Source organism: Penaeus chinensis, chromosome 4, assembly GCF_019202785.1.
Source record: "Penaeus chinensis breed Huanghai No. 1 chromosome 4, ASM1920278v2, whole genome shotgun sequence".
Taxonomy (NCBI): Eukaryota; Metazoa; Arthropoda; class Malacostraca; order Decapoda; family Penaeidae; genus Penaeus; species Penaeus chinensis.
Genome location: NC_061822.1, coordinates 38,633,147 through 38,652,094, shown reverse-complemented (window position 1 = coordinate 38,652,094; position 18,948 = coordinate 38,633,147). Strand labels below are relative to the sequence as shown.

Here is an 18,948-nt window from a genome sequence, read left to right as displayed (position 1 = left end):
GAGGTGGTGAGAGAAAGGGAGTAGGGGAGGAAGCTTATAGTACCACGTCCTCGCGCCGCCATAACTTTAGCGTGAGCTTTTTGCCGACTGCTTCCCCCACGGATTTTTTTCCAACCCCTGTTTGGGACTTTAAGTGAGCACTGGTGGTCGGCTGCGGCCCATTTCGGCCTAAGTTTCGCCGAGAGGGTTCACACGACATAGCTTCACACTACTTTCGATTATATAGATAGAGTGCTTAATAAGTCTGTAAGCACCGCAAAGCAGGAATCTCAAAGAATATCACTAGGGTATACAATGTTCCCCTGTCTCCGATTGCACCACGAATATTGATCAATAAAGATGCCATGGTTGACCAAAAAAGCGACGATTTGGGGTATGTTCAATGTGGAGCACGTAAAATTCTCGACGAATTCATAAGTAAAGTGGACACGTCAGGAAAAAGGTAAATAGCAAGAGTAAGGGAGAAACAGAGTTAACCCTCGTCTTCGGAATACGGTCATTTTACAGTAAAATTGTATCGCGCAGTAGACAGCCGGAAAGGGAGGAGAGAAGCTGAAGCCAGCCGATTCATCTGCACGCACCCTCGGGTGCTTGAGTCACTTCGCGAGAAGATGGAGAAATCGTTCCTCAATGGGAGATAAAATATTTTTCTTGTAAATAAAAAGAAATGGATTTACAGAAACAATTTAAAGAGCTGATAATATTGTAAGCAATGTAATAGACAAGTATTGTGATTTCGCGACATTCCGATTTATATGAGAGGTGAAACATAGGCAAAGAAGACTAAATATCAGATAACAGGGGAAGAAGTAAAAAACCGACAGTTGGGGGGGGGTGGGTGGGCAGGGGGGAGAACAGTGGAGAAGGAGTATGAGGAGGCGAGGCAAAGACGGGATGAGGAAGGGGAGGAGTAGCCCCATCTAAAAGCAAAAGGTTGTTTAGATATAGAATAGCTATTACTCTGGACGAAGCGAGCATGCAGAGAACATAAGAAATAGTAATAAATATAGAAATCATACAAATCACGAGCAATAAATATACCTAGCTTATAGTCTTGCTCCGGTTTCATAATTTACCTCTGATAAAATGTGGAAAGTATACCCACTAGCAATATCAGAGCTCACATCTGGAAAACGAAGACCAAACCACCTCATACAGCCAGATTGCGTATTGTGCCTTGATTGCATTTTACATAGAAAATGTCGGCCAAACCGAAAATGCTAATAAGAAAAGAGGGGAGGGGGGGTGGTGCAGTGTGGGGCGACATTGTCTTAGATTACATGAGTTTTGACGAAAAAAAAAGTGGAAAGAGAAAAAGGAAATTTACTTATATCAGGATTAACTTCTTCCCGAACTAAGGACAAAACGTAACAAATCGGGTCAATCCCTGACAATATATTTCAGTGTCATAAAAAGAGTATGTCTCGTTTATGATGAGAGAGAACTGGAATGATACTCTGAATCTCCAGATCGCATTTCCGTCAGCCGACAATCTTGCATTGTGATTTAATTAATGAATTCCGATAGCAGAATGAGGGTCCATCTGAAGTAAATCCGGAAAAAAATAATTAACTGTTTTTCAAACATCAGGTCAGAAATAAGAAAAACAAAGAATAACAGGACAATGGTAAAACTAGCCCCTATCTAAAATCGTATTACAATCTGCTACTAGCGGAAAACTACGTATACAAGTCTAAAATCGACGTGAACTTCAAAGGTCCAACAATAGCAAAAACACACCACAACGGACTAGTACCTGAGGGTTCGGGAACAATAGAAATAAATATTGTAGAACAAAGACCAGACTATCCGACAGTGAACAAACCCCGAAACCGCTCGCGTGTTGTTAAAGAAAAATCTCAAAGAAAGGGAGAATATCTCACTCAATCCCAGATCCCGTGGGACAGTTGTTGTTAATCGAAACTATGCCGATCTAACAATAGCCATTAAAAACTCAAACCCTATAAACATTAACCATGATGGAAATTTATGTCTATTGAATAGTATATTCTGATTTTTTTTGCTTTATAAGAATCGATTGGCATATTAGTTATACAGAAACTACGATCTATATAATATCCCTAAAGGAACACAGGGGCTCAGGTTGTCCTTCACTAGGTGTGCCCCCTGGACCCCCTTTGTAAGTAATAAGTATATGCCTAGACCAAGAGACCCAGTTTGTGGTATGATGGAAGATGACAGCCAAGAGCCAGAGGGCCTATACGCGCCCCCTAGACCCATGCGTGCCGGTAACCACATAGCACTTTGCAGGTTTACATAAAGAGTGAAAGCGACGCACAGAAGACTATTTCTTGGCGACAACAGTCAACTGAAATCATGATCACTTGGATCAAGACAGTTTGATGGCTGTTGGGAGGATTTTCTCAATCATTTTTCTTTTGTTCTTTTTCTGGCAGAATCTCTTTGCGGGCCACTTGTAAGAGGCTATGAGGAGAAGAGAAACTGGACTTCTGACTGGCCCTGATTAATTATATAGTCACTAAGAGCGGAAAACTCGTCGGTGAATGATGTCTTGCTTGAGTGCGGGTGGTTGTGCGTGGGCCCTGATCCATAATTGTAACTGAGATATACTATTCGCTCGGGTAAGAACACAAATGCGTCGATGATGCGCGACAAAGGTATTATTTGTTAGAGAGATAAGTGAAGAAACAGAAAAGTGTAGATATAATTACCAAAGGATACGTCAACAAGAATATAATTAAAAACTAGATATAGATCAATGCACGATACGTATCAAGATAATACAAAATGAGAAAAGATGTGAAATTATCTTGAGAAAAATAGGGACTCGAAGTATAATAACAGGAAGAAGCAAATAAATTTGCACTACAGGTGGTAGTAATTCTGGAGGACACTCAGATAATGGATCACATTAAGTGACAGTTACGCCAGCAGGAATTATGTATTTATCTACCGAAAGAAAACAAATAAACAGTGAATAAATACAATTGAGAATGGGGACGCAATAAGACACATACAAAGAGTCATGTTGATCGCCATGTTATAACTCGACATATCGGTACTTTCAATATATCCAGACACCTGTACTCTTGCAGCTCCCATCAGCACACACTGTATCTGCCCTTATTTCATTAGATCTGTTGTGCGCACCTCTGTTTTTGTGCCAATGAAGAATAATACGTTGAAGACGTCCTAGGATGTTTTTCCGTCAGGGAGTAAGAGGTATCCACAAATCACAAATACAGCTTGTTTATAAACTCATTGTACACACTAGTTTGACATACGAATAGTTTTTACTACCCACATAAATTGGTTTCTAAAACACTGTGTCATAGCATATGCCAGAGTGGAGAAATAATACTAACAAAAATAATAAGGTTTACTGTCAGAATGGACAAAACACTATTCTTATGAATGAGGGTCCCAGGTAACAAATACAGACCAGTAATCTTTAGAAAACTTGCAGGGCATTACTGTTATGTGGAAGGGGAAACGTATGAAGGTTCACACATAATGCAACATTATAGCACGGGTAAAAACAGCCAAAAAACCAATGGATGCAGAACAAAAAATGCTAAAACCACATGAATTAGTTTTTCTATACAAGATATGCTATTTGAAGGACATGTACCTTTACATAAAGAAACCCTGCAATACATTTTGCTGAATCTGACTACAGCTTTATACTTTAACAAATCTAATTTTGGCAATCTATTTTGACGATGAGCTCTGGAAACTTTCTTAATGTGGGCACACCTGGAGTTCACAAAAGAATGCGGACACTAATGCCTATTAATCCCCTCAGGGTAAATTAGATGCGACATAGTCAATAACTATGATCGCGCCCACTACATTATACAAAAAAAAATGGTACAGCGCGTAGGCGCTTACACTTGAAAACTAAGAGCTTTACCACCATTATCAAAGAATGACAGATACAGGATGGAGTACTAGAACCGCCCATGTTATGATTTGTAGAAAGATGTGCGCAGGTATAAAATGTACAGAAAAATAGATTAAAAATATTCCTTGAAGTAGTACCAATGAATTATTTATAATTTATACAATAAAAAGTAACTTAGTATACTTGGTACATATAAAAAAATTCAATGGGAAGAAAACAGAACAACACCCGCAAACATGCATGGGCGAAAGATTAGGAAATATTAATAAAGTGGTAGTAGTTTTTCCACTGGTGCGAAAGAAGGTACAAGAGGAAAACGTTGAAAATGCGGAACGACACCAAGAACCGGTGAAGAAATAACATATGCCACAGTTTCACAATACCTATGGTATTATTCCCCAATGCTTCATCTTCCTATGGAATGCCTCATGATAGCAGAATAAGGTATAGGGATTAAGTTCATTAGGTGTGAAGTGACGAATAGTGGAGCTAACAAAGCATTGCACGAATCATATTAGAGCTGATGTGAAGACACAGAAGATCATTGAAGTCAATACTGGCAAATCTAGAGCAATGGCGGAGATTTCTCAGGGGATGCATTTAAGCTAAAACAATATTTATTGTGAGTTCTATAAAAACCGAGTAGTTGAAAACTAAACTCAATGTTTATTTTTATTATTCTTTTTTTTACTTTTATATCTGCATGCAGGAGGAAGATTTAGGTTACAAACTGGTCATTTGAAAACGTGGTATTGGCTTTTATGACTGACTGGCTTTTTTGTATCAAGGTGTGATAAAACTGTAACTGCAACAGTTTCCAAAAGGAACAATAATCAAAACAATGAGCATTACTTTACTTATATTTTGCAGGTTGATCGTGGCACAGAGTTGCAACCTGGCGTTCGTGGTCGGAAAAAGAAAATGTAGGGCGGCAAAATATCACTCCCCAACTAACTAAGATAGTCCCGCCCGTCCAGAAACTTGTCAAATACACGACAATAGACATTCGCTACGATGACCGATAAGTGAAATCAGTCCATGGTACTCTTATACACACAATCTGCTCAAGCTTATACCAAGGAGACTTATCCATAACCTACTAGAAGGAAAATCATGGAAAGTAATGTAATATTGTTTTTAAAGAAAAATTATTTATATTATTATTGAATAAACATGACGATGAATGAGAGAATTGGTTAATGAAATTAAAGGCTGGAAAGAGGTAAAAGGTTCTATATGAGAATTTAATTTTTGCTGATAATACAGGTGTATCTCTACATATACAACGAGAAATGACAAATTTAAAGTTAGGAGCGATGATCACACCTACTTAAAGTAAAAATCAGGAAATTAAAAACAGGTATCAGAAATAGGGAATGGTGCCCTGGTTGTTAATTAAATGTAATAATTTTCTTAATTCAATGTAATGAATTTACTAATAGTAAAATAATAATATTTCTTAATTAAAAGTTAAATATTTTCCTATCTGAATCTTTATAGATAATTTAAACAATAACTGTTGACAAGCAAGAAACAATTATTGGAGCGCTCAAGATAAGTGACCTGGGAACCATCTTGTATTTTCTAATCACTAATAAAGGTTTAGTCTTCGCGTATTTTAATTCACTAATCGTTGAGTATTTCCCACATATGTAATCATTATTGCTGTTGTTAGGTATAAATATTAGTAGGCCTTCTTTATTTCTGGATAGGCTTGCGGTGGGGAGTCTGTAAGCGTGTGAGAGAAACCTTTTCGTCGTCCTGGACAAAGTAGATATTCTGCACAAATCACTAACGTCTTTCAAGAAAATATTCCGCTTTAGGAAAACATTCCAGGATAACACGATTGTAGGAAACGAGGCATCAGATAGTAGAGATTGGGTATAAAGCATCGCGAACTATGCAAGAAAGAAAGTGCGCCTGGTTCGAGGATGAACACAACACCCATCTAGGAAAGCGGAAGCTTTTGGAGAGAATGACGCATAGATTAGGGAATAATTGTGTACTAATGCGCAGTATAGCCCTGAATTCAACGGGATTCATTATATATAGGGGGTTAGATAAAGGACTATTTTGTTGTTTCTACTAGTGAATTAGCGTAAGGGATTTAAAACAACCAAAGCAAAGTGGATGCGGGGGACTGTTTTAAGTAAATGACATTGGAATATTTATGTGAAACTCCTTAACGTCCATTAGGGTTTTATTTTTGTTACACTATGGACACTAGAGGTATATAAACTTTTTACAGATCACATTTCTTATCGAAGAAAAGAGGGGAAGATATAAAACCGAATGGGGAGGATGCCAAAGAAAGAGGGCGTGAAAATTAACAAAAAAAACAAAAAAAAATTTAGACAAGTGAATTGTTTTTCTAAGGACAGTTTGCTCCCTTAGACAATGTTGTCTCATGTAGACAAGGAGATGTGTTAGATAATAAGAGTATGGTTTAATTAAAAAATTGTCATTCCGATATTGGAACATTAGTACAAAGCCATACACATGAATGATCCTTTTTAGAATTGTTTTAAGATCTACACATCGCTTATTGGCCCCAGTTGTGATTAACTTGGTATTATTCGTATTTACATCAACTATTACATTGGGACCACAGAAACATTTATGCAAATTCCACCCCTTCCGCGAGGCCCCCCAAGCAAAAAACAAAAAATAAAAGAAAACAATACCATGAAGTCCCTTAATACACTTAAGTAGCGCAAGACTCTTAAAAAAAGCTAGATTTTACAGGTCTTTATTACTAAACCCAATAGAAATGGGTATAAGCATTACCTTTCCTCTTCTTTAGATTCATACATAGGACACTCGTACAATTTCCACAATCACTCTTTAGAAGTTTTTTGAAAAAATTAAATTGATCACTGTTTAGTGATGAAATTTACGTTTAGCAATTGCCTAAGAGTGTAGTGAGTCCCAAAATTACCCCAAAATTTCAAGAAAGTGTCTCGAAAAGCTGAGGCGATCTTACATGTTAATTAGACTGAATGTGCAAGAATGAGTGAAGAGTGAGAAGTGGGAGTGGATGGTGTGGATAAGGTGAGTCATTGAATCAATTGAGATGCTAAGTGAACTGGTTGAGGTATGTACAGACTGGTCTTTCTGTTGCGAAGCCAAAAGCTGGCGAGAGTGCTGCATGTAGAGATTAATGCCGAGGGAGTATTCTTACTCAGGAGAGAAAAGGACGGAGGTAATTAAAAACGGACACACCTCAACGATTGCCCTGGTCTTATGATTGTAGCTGCCGTACTAGCTAAAGATTGGAGATGCGGAGTGAATATGAGGATATATAAAGTGAGTAAGGGTTGTTATTACATTCATTAAGACTCCATAAGTGGTGTAGTTTAACACAATAGAAGCAGATCTCTAGGTTTTCCCGATGCCTAAACACAGTTTTATGCGCCTAGGTTCCCTTGTGAGTTTCTTGTTGATTAATTGATTTGTATTGGAAAGCTTATGTTAATATTAGATGCTGATTGATCCTAATGAAAAACGATTGAATCATTTTACGGAACGAGGTACATCAGGTTGAGATTTTCAGGTGGCCTTGTACACTTTGAAGACTAGTGGTTGACTCAAGAAGTAGAGACTTTTGGAAAAGGTGCTGTCAAGTGTAGAATAAACAATTGACAAAATGAGAACAAATTACAGTATTGGTATGGCTTGAGTCTCAGAACACAATTAGGTTACAGTAATAATAAGGGTATTATTACTTTAATATTATCATGGTTGGTGATGATTAGCGTAAAAGAAGGTGACCAGGATAAGATTTCTTAGAAAGTAAATATTTGGGATTAAGTAAATGCAGTAGTTTGACTAGAATGGCAAGAACTTTATCTCTTCGTCAAAATTTGATTATTTAAATGGAAATGAAATTATTATATATATATTTTCTTAGACATCAGCTGAGTTTGGTTTTTAATGATGTGAGCTAAGTACCAACATCCCCAATTTAAATATACTAGGAGGCAGTTATAGGGGCTAATATGTACAGGAAATGAAAATTTGAGTGAGATAACAAGAGGGCACTAAGTTCAGTTCATGTTATATAAAGAACAATAAAAGTACAAACATATCAGGCCCCCTCATTTAAGAACTCCGAGACAAAGTAGGAAAGGCTCAGTATAATCCAAGAAAATCCAGTGAAGCTTTGGTTTGTGATAGTAATATCCATTTAAGTAATGTTACCTAATAGGGGACACAAGAGTAAAAGTATTGATCTTCTTTACAAGAGAGAGGAGAGCCAAGAGTACCAACGGCTGTTATGCAATGCACCTCAGAACTGAAATATAGTGGTATTGCTGAGGGAAATGTGGGGAGCAAAGTATTACTTGACAAAACAAAGTGTAATTACTGTGACGAAGAAGCCAAAGAACAAAGCGTAAGTAGTAATTGATGAACAGGGGAAGAAATTTTAACAATATCAAAGTTAATTGTAAATAATGATCAGTCTATTGAACAAAGCATTGCACTATGTATAGTTAAGATCAAGATCCATAGGGTCCAATGTAAAAAAAATTTATTGAGAATAGCGTATTATATATCAAAACAAGTTGTGCGCGCGGTCCCAAGTAGCAAAAACCGAATGTCAATTCTCAAACACTAAGGAACCACATTACCTCAGTAAGAAGTTGACAAACGTCATTCTTGCAATAGTGATACGCTGAGATGCATACATTTTTTTATCCTAGTTTAAATGGCAGTGTACAATATCAATCTTTTTAAAGTTCTTGTTTCATCTGTCTTCAAACACAAACAGAGAAACCACAGATCTATTGTCTAAATGCAACAATACTAAAAACGCAGTTATACACATTAGCATTTGTATGCCATAGATGATAATAAAAGAGCAAGATAGTCAGTAAGGGAACCAACAGGTGTCAAAATAGGGGAATTAATTTATGCTAACACTGGGTTCATTTATACTATAAAATCGCACAAAGGGAAGGTCGATTGCCGTGTGTTTTAAGTACTGTGTGGATGATGAATGCAGAGCTAATGATTGGTAAGATTATTATAAGGAATAACTATTGAAAGTTGATCTTTGGTGAGGGTGAAAATAAGTTTCCTATTTATTTGTATGATTAAATATATATAAAATTATATAATCAAATGTGTATAAAATATATATTATATATAATATAATTTATAATATATATATACTATGTAATAGGACAAATTACATGAATAATGAATGTATATTGACCTGTTAATATAGATTATTTTTGCATTCATGCTCATGCATGTCTGCACATTTCCTTTTGCTTTTAATGTTACATGTGTAAATTTAAGTGCAGGTATGTGGCTTATAATATATATATATATTCTATATTCTATATTCTACATTCTATGTTATATATATGATATATATATATGTAATGTAGATTAAAATGTGCATAATATACATACAATTATAGAATAGTAAAATATATATGTATATATACATATACATTTAACACTTAATATATGCATATATGTATATCCCTCAAAAACAGGGATGGGGAGTGACAGGACATCTTCCAGATTAAAGTGAAGTATTTTTCCCTGAGGGAAATACATTTTGATGTACTTTCACACAGAGGTATTTAGGATTCACGTGTTCAGCCAGAGGGATATAGATAACATGCATATTCACATTAAGTAAATATTGTGTATTGTATATTTGTATATACTGCAAATACAATTTTCCACCTAGACAAGGATTTAAACCCACTCATTCTAGGTTACATCTAGTATAAGTGGAACTTGGTCAGCATACCCAGGGAGGAAAGTTGTACTTTTGTATCAATACCGGATTGCATTATATTACACACTATGCACAGAACTCATGCAAAATACATGAAACACAAAGTAGCACTCTTTGAGACTAGGATTATCATTTGCTTACACCTTTTTCATCAAAGAGTACTTATGTGATGCTGCTAGGTAAATGGCTCTAACTAGCCTTCATTGCCTCTAACAGTACTTTTCTCAAATGTTGGATACAAAGTATGCCAGAAAACACAACTTGTAGGTCTTAGTAGTACTAATGATTTTCCAATGTTTTATTGAACTAGTACTGCTAGAAGTGCCTTTGGTAATGTTGGAGTGGTTTTCCTAGCATTTTTCATATTGTTGCTCTTTGGTACATAAAATAATTATTAATATTAATATTCATTGTGAGATATATATATAATATAAGAATAAAATATAGCACACACACACACACACACACACACACACACACACACACACACACACACACACACACACACACACACACTTAAATTTGTTTAACACAAGCTTATAAGTTTTTCATGTTAGAAGTTGAGTTGGTAATAAAACCTGGTTGCAATACTAAAATCTTGAAATTAAAATTGGAAATGAGTTGAATGAAAAATGTGTGATTCAAGTTTGAAGATCTTCTTGAATGAGGCTCCAGCCGCATAGGGGGGAGTGCGTGTGAAAATCGATGCCTGGCTTTGAACGATTTCTTAGTTTGTAGATATCTCACTTCTTAGAAATTGACTATTTATCCAGAATTACATAATTTTTGAGTTATCAAGCTTTTTCCTAATGCTATGACTTATCTTCATGGATTGATAATGTTGCTACACACTCAGTTTGAGATAATGTTAGAGGGAATAGGTCTAAATATATTGCCACAGATTTCTCACAGGCTCTCTTCTTTGTTTTGACAGCGGGGTAGTTTGACGGCCGCACAAGGTTATCTTTAGTCCCATGACCTGTTATGTCTCGTCACGACATTTGTTAATTGTAGCACGCCAGAAAGCCAGTGGGGGGGAGTCATGTATAAGCAGTGATTAGTAAGTGTAGCTTTACGTCATCAGTAAGTTGATGGCTTTTGAGTATAATCCTGACTTATACAGGAGTCCTCCTCTGGCTGCCATGCATGAGGCTGGGTGTTTACTTAACAGTCGTAGAGACATTTTCAGAGAATTTTAATTGAAGCGAGTTGCCCACACTTGTCATGGATGTCTGACTGAGGTGGGAAGTACATATAGTACTGAATCCTACCAAGTCATTCCAACTAAATTCATGAAAATCTGGCATGCTAACTGACTATATACAATGGGGATTTAGGTTTTCCCAAAGGGCCTTAACTGTGCTGTAAGTTATCAACCTGGTATCCTAGTTGTATTTTCTTGCCAGCTAAGGCAAGCCATTTTCTATGTCAATGGCAAGTGTGTTGCGACCTTTCAATTAATATGTGGTGGCAGGCGGCAAGACGAAGATGAAGAAAAAGAAGGTACCTGGAGCTAAAAATCTCAAGATTCGACGATACGTGCAGCCCAAAAACGCTGTTATGTGCCTCAATGAGTTACGACCAGGTGTGGCTTATACAACTGAACAGGAAGGAGGAGTCGGCCAGCCATTCTGTATCTCGGTGGAAATTACTAATGGGGTAAGTTGAAAGTATTTTACTCATGCTGCATAGAAGCATTATTAAGAAAAATAGCATATTACCTTGCTTCAGTATATCCTCTTGTGTGGCTGATTCCTTAATATATGTGTGGAAAAGCAATTAAATTGAAGTTTATTTCGCTTTCTCTCATTCAAGCTTCAAAATTTTATTGTATACACAAAACAATGCATGTGGATTAACATGGATAGAACTTCAGGGCACATTTTTTCTAACCTATACAACTTGCATTGCATTGAGGGGGGGAAGGGGGGCAGACCAGTCATGAAAGTAATGCTTTTATAAATGGCTTATATAGTCGGTCATAGTTTGTATAATTTATACTAAAGAAAGGTTTCAGGGAATTCATGCAAATTAAGTGCAATATGAATAAAATCAGTTATTTATCTTAAAAACAATTGGTTAGGTTAAAATTTTTGATAATTTTTAAATCCATTTATTTTTTATTATGCCACGTATGATTTTAATAAAATAAAGGATCATAAATTAATCTACACTAATATATGAATTGTATTTGTGTACTTTAAGTTTAAGGTTATTGATAATTTAGGTCTATTAGTTTTTTTTTTTTTTTTTATTCAAAACCTTAAAACTTGAATATAAAGCCTGAAATATTAAATCTTAAATTTGTTATTAATATTATTTTGCATTATAACAGAATGAGACGCAGAAGTATCGTGGGTTTGGCTCATCCAAGCAACTAGCTAAGCAGGCCGCAGCAGAAGCCGCTCTCATAAGTTTTGTAAAACCGCCAGTCAATTCAAACCCTTCGGAAGGCCCAGAGGAGGACAAGACTCCTTGGGCAACACTTGCATCGTTTGCTATCTACAAGCTTTTCAATGACTGGCGTGAGGGTCGAGTGGGCATGTGTCCCCCTCCAGCCCAGCCATATGGTGCTGCCCTGCCACCTGGTAAGCGTATTATAATGGTCACAGTAGGGGTTCAACCCATTCAGTTTATACGTAATGTATGTGTAAACATTTGTTTGTATATGCAATATGTGTGTATAGATATGAGAATATATAATTTGATCATATATATTTGTATTTTGTATCTATGCAGGTGTATATGTTGTTATAGTGTGTATGTATTTGATTTTATATCTGTTTGTATATGTTCTGAATCATGTATACACCTGGATGTATATGAATACAAAGATATATAATCATGAATATTTATACTTCATATCTATTCATATATCCATGTATATGTAAACATGTGCACGTACATATGCATGCACACACACACACACACACACACACACACACACACACACACACACACACACACACACACACACACACACACACACACACACACACACACACACACAAATATACATACACACACACACTAATATACATATACATTCACACAGATGCTTCTATATACATACCCACATACATGCACGTTTATACACATGTACATGTATGTGTACATACACATGTGTATGTATACATGTATGTAAAGATACATGTAGGATTATACATGTATACATGTAGGATTATACATGTATACATACATGTAGGATTATACATGTATGATTATACATGTATACATACATGTAGGATTATACATGTATACATACATGTAGGATTATACATGTATACATACATGTAGGATTATACATGTATACATACATGTAGGATTATACATGTATACATACATGTAGGATTATACATGTATACATACATGTAGGATTATACATGTATACATACATGTAGGATTATACATGTATACATACATGTAGGATTATACATGTATACATACATGTAGGATTATACATGTATACATACATGTAGGATTATACATGTATACATACATGTAGGATTATACATGTATACATACATGTAGGATTATACATGTATACATACATGTAGGATTATACATGTATACATACATGTAGGATTATACATGTATACATACATGTAGGATTATACATGTATACATACATGTAGGATTATACATGTATACATACATGTAGGATTATACATGTATACATACATGTAGGATTATACATGTATACATACATGTAGGATTATACATGTATACATACATGTAGGATTATACATGTATACATACATGTAGGATTATACATGTATACATACATGTAGGATTATACATGTATACATACATGTAGGATTATACATGTATACATACATGTAGGATTATACATGTATACATACATGTAGGATTATACATGTATACATACATGTAGGATTATACATGTATACATACATGTAGGATTATACATGTATACATACATGTAGGATTATACATGTATACATACATGTAGGATTATACATGTATACATACATGTAGGATTATACATGTATACATACATGTAGGATTATACATGTATACATACATGTAGGATTATACATGTATACATACATGTAGGATTATACATGTATACATACATGTAGGATTATACATGTATACATACATGTAGGATTATACATGTATACATACATGTAGGATTATACATGTATACATACATGTAGGATTATACATGTATACATACATGTAGGATTATACATGTATACATACATGTAGGATTATACATGTATACATACATGTAGGATTATACATGTATACATACATGTAGGATTATACATGTATACATACATGTAGGATTATACATGTATACATACATGTAGGATTATACATGTATACATACATGTAGGATTATACATGTATACATACATGTAGGATTATACATGTATACATACATGTAGGATTATACATGTATACATACATGTAGGATTATACATGTATACATACATGTAGGATTATACATGTATACATACATGTAGGATTATACATGTATACATACATGTAGGATTATACATGTATACATACATGTAGGATTATACATGTATACATACATGTAGGATTATACATGTATACATACATGTAGGATTATACATGTATACATACATGTAGGATTATACATGTATACATACATGTAGGATTATACATGTATACATACATGTAGGATTATACATGTATACATACATGTAGGATTATACATGTATACATACATGTAGGATTATACATGTATACATACATGTAGGATTATACATGTATACATACATGTAGGATTATACATGTATACATACATGTAGGATTATACATGTATACATACATGTAGGATTATACATGTATACATACATGTAGGATTATACATGTATACATACATGTAGGATTATACATGTATACATACATGTAGGATTATACATGTATACATACATGTAGGATTATACATGTATACATACATGTAGGATTATACATGTATACATACATGTAGGATTATACATGTATACATACATGTAGGATTATACATGTATACATACATGTAGGATTATACATGTATACATACATGTAGGATTATACATGTATACATACATGTAGGATTATACATGTATACATACATGTAGGATTATACATGTATACATACATGTAGGATTATACATGTATACATACATGTAGGATTATACATGTATACATACATGTAGGATTATACATGTATACATACATGTAGGATTATACATGTATACATACATGTAGGATTATACATGTATACATACATGTAGGATTATACATGTATACATACATGTAGGATTATACATGTATACATACATGTAGGATTATACATGTATACACCTCCCCATCCCCGTCATGTACACTTGAGTCTCTTGTATTCAGACAAGGTCATAGAGAGGATTTTCATGTGAATACTCTATAAAATGGTAGTTTGTTCTGGTTTGCAAAGTAATTTATACATTACCATTAATGAAAAAATCGTACATAGGGATTTGTAAGTAAATATTTTTTTTAAAAATCCAGTCTGATGCAAACCGTAATCTTTCTACTGATAGAATGCCCACTTTCAAAAATTATTAGTATATTTTGCTACATTGTATTTATAGATATTCTTGATAGTGCTAAGATGTTTTGCAAAAATAATGACTTTTTATAATGACAGTGGTTAATGAAAAGATTACTAAATAAACCTAATATTTCAAAGTGTTAAAGCAGATTTTAAATCAGTTGATAACAAAGAAGAAAGTGCAAGAAACCAATTTGTAATTTTGTCTTGATTGCTATTGCTTGCATGGCAGTGTTTTATTAAACTGCCATGTAACACCACCTAAAAAAAAAAAAAAAAAAAAAAAATAATTACTTGAAATAATCCATACACAATGTTTTGCATCACCAGACCCCCCCCCCCCCTTTTTTTTTTTCTTTTTTTTTTTCTTGGTAAATATGCTGTAACATCACATGAAATTTCTTTCTTTTAACATGTTAGACATTGAATAGGAAGCCTTGTTCACAAGGAAATCTTGTATTATGTATATAGATATTACACACACGCACACATGTACATATTTTTACTTATTTTTCATCTATTTGGTAATACTGTGAATGCAACTGGGAATATATTTTGAAGTCCTTAATACAGAGTTATTTTCTTTTGTCATGCCTTTTTCTATTTCCATTTTTTTGTATAGTTGTCATTTAGTGGTTTTATTTGAAATATTGAAATTTTTAAAGCTTTTAAGTTTTTGCAGCTGTCTAGTAATGAATGTGCTATAAAAAATCTGAAGCATGGCATTGCTATTAAGATGTTTTTAGAAAATTGCAAGCATATGCATGGACACGGGTAAATGTTTTGTTTACAATTAATAGTAACCATGTTTTATTTCATGAGATCACCTACTGAAATGTTTTTGTTTATTTTAGAACTAACTGCCTCTGACGCCACAGGTTTCCAAGCTTTCTTGGGTCAGTCTCTTGGAGGAGCAACAGGTATTAAAGAGGATTCGGCTCAAGGAACGACAACTGCATTTACAGAAGCCATTTGTGCCCATCTTGGTACAAGGGCTCTTCTTACACCTGCTGATGCCAAGGTGAGAATCATTGGTCATCACAAGATTTCATCCCCCTCCCCCCATTTTATATAAATGAACAAAGACCCTTGTTTAGGTGTCGTAGAGACAATATCCCTCCCTGTAAGTGATGCAGTCCCCAGAGGATGTGTGAAGCAACTAGTTGATGTAGTTGATCCTTGATAGAAATTTTTCTTTTCATCAGGAAGCAAATTTGGCTTTACAGTCAACAGAGGCTACGAAAGTGCCAAAACCTGCTAAACAGATGCCTGAGAATGCAGCAGCCATGCATCCCGTCATGGTTCTGCATCAGATGAAGCCAGGCCTGCAGTATACTGTAACCCAGGCCACAAAGGAGAACAAACCTTATTTCACAGTTTCTGCTGATATTGATGGGAAGCCATTTACGGGAGTAGGTAAGTTGACCCTATAGCAGACGAGTATAGTAGTACTTGACTGGTTTTTCATGTTGTTATAATTGAAAAAGGTAAAGTAAATTAGCAGAGGTTATGTGATTGACTAGTTTGTATATTCTCAACTGCAGCTGCCTAATCATTTGTTTTCCATTTTCAGGTCATAATGTGAAGAAAGCGAAGTTTATTCTTGCCAAAGAAGCCATTCAAGACTTGTATGGCATTGATTCAACCTTCGAAGCTCCAGCTTAACATGAATGCTCTTTTTTGATGTCTTAAGAAATAATTTTTTTTTGATATTTGCTATTGATTAAAGTTGGAACACTTCGAAAGTCATTGCGTGTGGTTCACTTGCTTCTGCTTGCAGTGATCTCTTACTTTTTGTTATTGAATGTGGTCTAATAACTGCAGGGTCACATTTTGTTCCTCCACACTTTACCAATAGATAATGCTATCTATTTCACAGTTGTCAGTTTAGTTAGATACAACATTATCTGGTTTAGTTTGTGTAACTTTACCACATTACATACAAAAAGAAAATATCTGTTAATGGATATTCTATACCATCTTAATTAAGGAGGGCATTTTAATATTATAGCTGTATGTTAGAATTAACTGTGCATGTAAATGATGGAACTTTACACATTTACTCTGAAGCCAAAAAAATCAAATACATTCTTTACTAATTTGTTTCTGGTATTTTACTATATTGTAGTATACATGTAGTTTGTGTTTACGATCATGTTTCAGAATCTGAAAGAATAAAACTGAAGACGTGAGAAATATTGTTTAAAGATAGACCTGTCATTTTTTTTTATGCATGGCATTTCCAATAACTAGAAATAATAAAATATTGTCCAAAGAAGTGCTTGCATAAAAGTAACTACTGTGTAAGTAATGCTTAGATATACAAGTGCTATGCAAAATAGATTTCCCAGATGAACTAGCTTATGGTTATTAAAAAACATTTAAAACTAAAAGTAAACAATGTAGATGACAGAAGGAATCGCATAACCAAGTAGCCTGTACAGAATAAATCAAACTGAAGGCCTGCATCAAGGATACAAGTTGTGAACAAAGTAGGCCTATGATAATTGGAACCTACCTGATCTTGAAAAAAAAGGATAAAAGGTACAATGTAAGCTCATTAAATACTGAAGGGTTAAAAAAAAAAAAAAAAAAAAAAACTACAATTGTCCCAAAGTGTCCCATGTGCTGAAGAAAAAATATTTTAAATTGTCCAAAAGAATATTCTATGGAAAGCGTCCGAAACTTGCTCTCCCTCTCGCCCGCCATTTTCTCCTGTCCCACTTATTTTTCCTCTCCCTTTCCTATTCAGCTTTGTTGTATAGTAAGTGAATTCTCATTGATCTAGATGTGCACATAGTCCTCTAACATGAGACCAAGAATTTGAACATGAAATAAACCCAAGAAAATATGCTTAACCTTGCCGTATAAAGAAGAATGAAAACGAAGGTGATCAATTCGATGAAACAAATTAAATTGAAGCAGAATTTACGTTTTCGTAAAGAATATGGTAATGGGAAATAAATAGTTTAAAGTCAACATATCACACAAGCATATGCAGATGTTTTTCAGTTGACGTTATTTTTTCACATTTTAAAATGCAGACAATAAGAACAGGATAAAATGAGGAAATCCACCACCCCAATCCCTTGCTTTTACCATGGGAAGCCTTAGGAGACGGAGGCTGAGGACCGATGTTGGGGATCGGCTCTGCCTTGGACCTCAGCCCTCGCCTCAACAAATTTCGCATGGTCTTTTCTTCTCCCTCTTTCCTTTTCCTTCTCTTCATCCCACTTCTAATCGTTTACTCACTTCACCCTTTTCGTTACAATACTTTATCATTGTTATAGTTAGGGTGGGATTTGAGGGCGAAGTGACCTTAGATGTTGACACTACAGAAATTTTCCCTTAAATAAGAAAATGAGGAAATCCGATCACGTTGCTTACTTATTTTCTATTATACTTGGAACTTCTATTTAAATCAGGGATAACACGCTCCAAATTAATTCCTAACATTTCTTCTGAAACTGAACTAATCGCCCTTAAACCTAATTACTACCTTGCCGTAGGGACATCCTTGCAGGATCCTTTGACTACTTTGATTTAATTAATTGTTAATTCCTACTTAAGCCCATTTAGTTACGTTCTCTACCTTCACCCTCTTTGCCCTTTCAATGTCACACTACACTGAACTGATATACTTTTGACGTCTGGCACATTTGATAATGAAATCCCCCCCCCCCCCCCCCCCTCTTTACTCTTTTCACTAATGCACCATTCTATAAGGTTACATGA

General features: G+C 34.8%; 1 protein-coding gene across 3 annotated transcripts; it reads left to right on the top strand.

Annotated features, from left to right (window-relative positions):
- Positions 1-10,191: 10,191 nt before the first annotated feature.
- Positions 10,192-17,409, top strand: LOC125048030 (double-stranded RNA-specific editase 1-like). 3 transcript variants are annotated; one of them, XM_047646642.1, is made up of 5 exons: positions 10,192-11,303; positions 11,980-12,232; positions 16,101-16,234; positions 16,419-16,629; positions 16,787-17,409. In XM_047646642.1, exons 1-5 carry the CDS (start codon positions 11,133-11,135, stop codon positions 16,876-16,878), a joined length of 861 nt encoding a protein of 286 aa, XP_047502598.1. In that variant the 5' UTR covers positions 10,192-11,132; the 3' UTR covers positions 16,879-17,409. The 3 variants fall into 3 exon arrangements, with proteins under 3 accessions (XP_047502598.1, XP_047502587.1, XP_047502576.1); XM_047646631.1 differs by having other exon boundaries at positions 10,193-11,303; positions 16,092-16,234; XM_047646620.1 differs by having other exon boundaries at positions 10,199-11,303; positions 16,068-16,234.
- The last annotated feature ends 1,539 nt before the right edge of the window (positions 17,410-18,948 follow it).